Source organism: Coffea arabica, chromosome 1e (assembly GCF_036785885.1).
Source record: "Coffea arabica cultivar ET-39 chromosome 1e, Coffea Arabica ET-39 HiFi, whole genome shotgun sequence".
Lineage (NCBI taxonomy): Eukaryota > Viridiplantae > Streptophyta > Magnoliopsida > Gentianales > Rubiaceae > Coffea > Coffea arabica.
In genome coordinates this window covers 2967547-2971519 of record NC_092311.1, presented here as the reverse complement: position 1 = coordinate 2971519, position 3973 = coordinate 2967547, and the positions used below count along the sequence as shown (strand labels likewise).

Below are 3973 nucleotides of genomic sequence, written 5' to 3'. Positions count from 1 at the left end.
TAATGAATGTTACCTAAACTTTAGTTAATAGTATAACAATAACTTAATTTTAGCATAAATGTTTCCCAAGTACCAAAATTTGATCCATACCGTAGTCTGTGTAGTCCTTGATAATCTAGATTTTCTTTTTATTCTGTCAAATTTATCGACCCAACTTTGCATCACTCTACTTTTCTTCCCACCGCCTCGTTTTTTAATGCCTCTTGCGACTACTGCCTCCCCCATTTCATTTACAATTTCAATTTTATCTCGTTCCTCCATATTCAGATTTTTTTAATTTTGCAAAGGTTGCTCTTCGCTTTCTGAGAGGAGGAGCTCAACTCTCTTTGACAAATAGGATATGACAATGATTGCTACTTTGCTGGTGTCCTCCGACATTGCTGCTCGAGTTGCGACCTTAATCATGGCTGGAGCGAGCTCCCGATAACGAGTTGAAATCATGACTTTAGGATCAGCCACAACTTCCTGTCCTCGCCGATCAAAACAGTCTCCAGCCCGAGCTCTTTTTGTCCATCGCCTCTTAATGTATTCAGGAGGAATTATTTTTATGCCCACGGTATCAAACACCTTCAACGCGTGCCCACATAAAATGCCTTCATTCTCGTATTTTTTGCAACTGCAACGTACACTTAGATCATTCCGATTGAATACTACTGTTCTTTCAAGTCCTCCATCATACCTCATGACCGCAAACTCCACAAACATCGCTGCATCTTGTTGTCTCAATATAACCATAGCTGTTGACTCACCATATTCATTTTGGAATGCAACAAATACGGTTGGTGAATACGTCTCTGATGCATGCACAAGCATAGGTGTTTTGCCTTAACCCTACCATGGGGAGCTTTTGCCTCATTTCATATTCTGCGATCAGTTCATTATGTCTCTTTTCATCAACCACCTGATTGAAATGTCTAAAGAACTGCACAAGGTCATGATCCAGTTTCAAATGATTTTTAATTGCTGCATTTAGGCTTTCGCTGAGTTGGGTGCTTCGCATTCCCGCGGTCCATCTTTCTTTCATCATGCACCTTGCCCATTTATCACGAATTTTGTACAACCCTGAGAGCCATTCATTAGTTTCAAGATTGTGTTTCTTCACTATCGCTTCCCACACCCTATTGAATTGTTCCACTTCTTCAAACTCATACATGCAGGCACCAAACATGTATGGAAGATCACTATTTTCCTTGTAGTGATTGCCAAGATGTTTCATAAAATTACGCCTTATGTGAAACGTACATAGACCGTGAAATGTTTCAGGCATGACAATTGAAAGAGCGGCTGCCATGGCGTGATCTTGGTCGGTTAGTATGGTACTTGGATGTTTTCCGCACATTGCTTCTAGAAATGTACCAAACACCCATTTGAAAGAATCTATCGTCTCATCATACATAAGGGCAGCACCGAATATCACAATTTGCCTATACTGGTTAAAACCCACAAATACTCCAAGTGGCCGGTATTCTTTATTTGTTTTGTAGGTTGTGTCGAATGTGACTACGTCTCCAAAAAAGTTGTAGTCAATTAACATTCCTGCATCAGCCCAAAAGATATTCGTTATTTGTTCTTCACAGTCCAGCTGTACGGCATGAAAAAATGATGGATTCTCGAGTGTTTGCTCTTGAAAATAATTCAGCATGCTACCTGCTTCTCCATATTTCAAGCTCCTTTCCCATCTCGTTCGAAGATATCGTTTAAGATCATCCCGAGTATATCCCACATTACCCATTCCACCTGCTTCCGTTCCTATAAGCTCATGGCTCTGTTTCAATGAAAGCCCAGCATCCTCGCTTATTTCAGCTTGGAATCCTTGAGCCACACTCACTTTTCTTTGTGATGGCATCATGTGAGCACATTGAGCAATGTGCAACTCATGATTATGCTCTAAGACAAGGTCATGCACACGGTACTTCATTGTCCCTTTAAACAGCACGATAACCATCTTAGCTCCACACCCTGTTTTCGTCGGCGCTCGTGTCCTCTTTGGCATCACATCACCTTCGTACTTGCGTTTCACACTTTCCTTGCAGCAACTATATCTCCTAGACGTGGTCACGCCGTCTTTGTCTTTATTCAGATAGTCTTTACGTACACTGAAACCCATTTTAAAGGCATACTTGTTGTAAAACTTGTACGCATCCTCTTTACTGTTGAACTCCATTCCTAATTCAGGGGTCCCATTTTCTGCCAATTTGCTGCAATCCATTACTTCTACTCCTGCCAATTATGCATCAAACACCCTAATTTGCAATATTTCATGAATAGTATGTACATAAACGACAATATAAATGTATATTACCATTTATAATGTGTTATGAATCACACATTACTCGTATACCAAATCCTATTATTACGCTTATCAATATGATTAATGATTCACATCACCTTACTTTTACTCTAAGACAACGGCATTATCTATGTACAAATACAACTCCATGTACACTAACTTATACGGACTGTAATGTATTGGTCACACGATGTAAGTCTATTTTAACTGTATGTACATCCACGCTGGTGATTATATTTTGATTCTAGATTCTTTAACTTACTGGACCTTATGTCATTCGTTAATGACAACCGCATAAACCAACTCCACATTTTCTACTTTTTCTACATTTTGAGGGCCAAACAAGTACTTTCTACTCATTGTAATATATTTCTTACATCATGTAATTGACTTACAACACAAGGTTCACCCATTTATTATTCACATATGTGTCTTTTCCTCTGCTTCACCTCATTCAACTCTATGCCTCCATTTTATACACACTATATGGTCAGGAGAGGGGTAAACTAATATTGCTCCATGAGCATGGACCAATTACTAGATGCACAATGATTCATACCAATTGTAATACGGTGGCTATAACATATAACTAATTTACAACAGGATGTATATTCATTCACTTGTTAAATGTGACTTTGTTTCTCTCATCTTTCCCTAATTCCAGTCGACGGTTTACTTGAATACATAACCCTAGGTCTTCCAAAAACTACTATCCCATTATAGTCCATCACTGAAAAGCTGAATGCTCACACACACATAGATACGGTACACACATACAAATACAGTACAACTTCACAATTCTTCTATCATTTTCATATTATGTCTTCAGTGACTCTAATTTCATCCTTCCTTTAACAGATGTGTATTTGGGTGACAAATTATTGGCCACAATTACTGACATGGTTCAGTCATGTTACCTTGGCCTGCTAATACGCTTCACGTTTCACCGAAGTCGGAGACGTAGCTGCTTCTGCTATGAAGTTGAAGGACAAAATCTGGTTTCGTGAGATGTTGAATTTCCTCTATTTGCTTCTACCTTACCGCCGCTCTTGCACGCATTCAGAATACATACAACACTCTTATACCCAATTGGAGACCACAACTGCTTCTGCTATTCAGTTTTACGGACAAACTTTGGCTTCATCTCTGTTTGCTTCTTCCATGCCGCCTACCTCTCCACCCACTTTTCTGTCAATTGCTACCTTCATCAGAGTAGGCTACACCCACTTCACCTAGAAATACCTAGTAGGTTGAATCCCACCTGAACTTCAGCTTTCTGCCTTCAGTGAGTGGTTGGTCAGAGTAGATTACCTTCACAAGCACATGAAAACGCTTCCCTCAATTTTGTTTTCTGCGGCTAATTCAAAATTTCAACTTGAATTTCAAAAACCAATTCTCTTCCGTTTGCTCCATCTGCTCCGTTTGGAAGTCAACATTTTTTTATTTGGAACGGCATCGTTTTTGTGCCCTGCTTCAGCCTTGCTGACTTGGCTCATTTGTCTCCTCACGTTTTTTATTGTGAGGAGACCGTTCAGGAGCGGTCGTCTGAGGACCGCTCCTGCCCCATATCCAAGGATACGGGGCAGGGACGGTCCTTCTGACCGTCCCTGAGCGGTCCTCTCACAAAAGAAAATGAGAGGATTGCAACAGGCCACGTATATTGGGAGCAACAACAAAGGAAAA

The 3973-nt window shown here is 40.2% G+C and overlaps 2 protein-coding genes across 2 annotated transcripts; both read right to left on the bottom strand.

Annotated features, from left to right (window-relative positions):
- Nucleotides 1–273: 273 nt before the first annotated feature.
- LOC140007086 (protein FAR1-RELATED SEQUENCE 5-like) lies at nucleotides 274–735 on the bottom strand. Its single transcript, XM_072049798.1, has one exon. The coding sequence runs from the start codon at nucleotides 733–735 to the stop codon at nucleotides 274–276; it is 462 nt and encodes a 153-aa protein (XP_071905899.1).
- A 19-nt stretch (nucleotides 736–754) lies between these two features.
- LOC140007085 (protein FAR1-RELATED SEQUENCE 5-like) lies at nucleotides 755–2209 on the bottom strand. The gene has a single exon (XM_072049794.1). It carries the CDS (start codon nucleotides 2207–2209, stop codon nucleotides 755–757), a length of 1455 nt encoding a protein of 484 aa, XP_071905895.1.
- Nucleotides 2210–3973: the final 1764 nt, after the last annotated feature.

Excerpts from the sequence above, each read along its gene's own strand:
- LOC140007085 (XM_072049794.1), bottom strand. The coding sequence starts at position 2,209 with ATGGATTGCAGCAAATTGGCAGAAAATGGGACCCCTGAATTAGGAATG.
- LOC140007086 (XM_072049798.1), bottom strand. The coding sequence starts at position 735 with ATGGTTATATTGAGACAACAAGATGCAGCGATGTTTGTGGAGTTTGCG.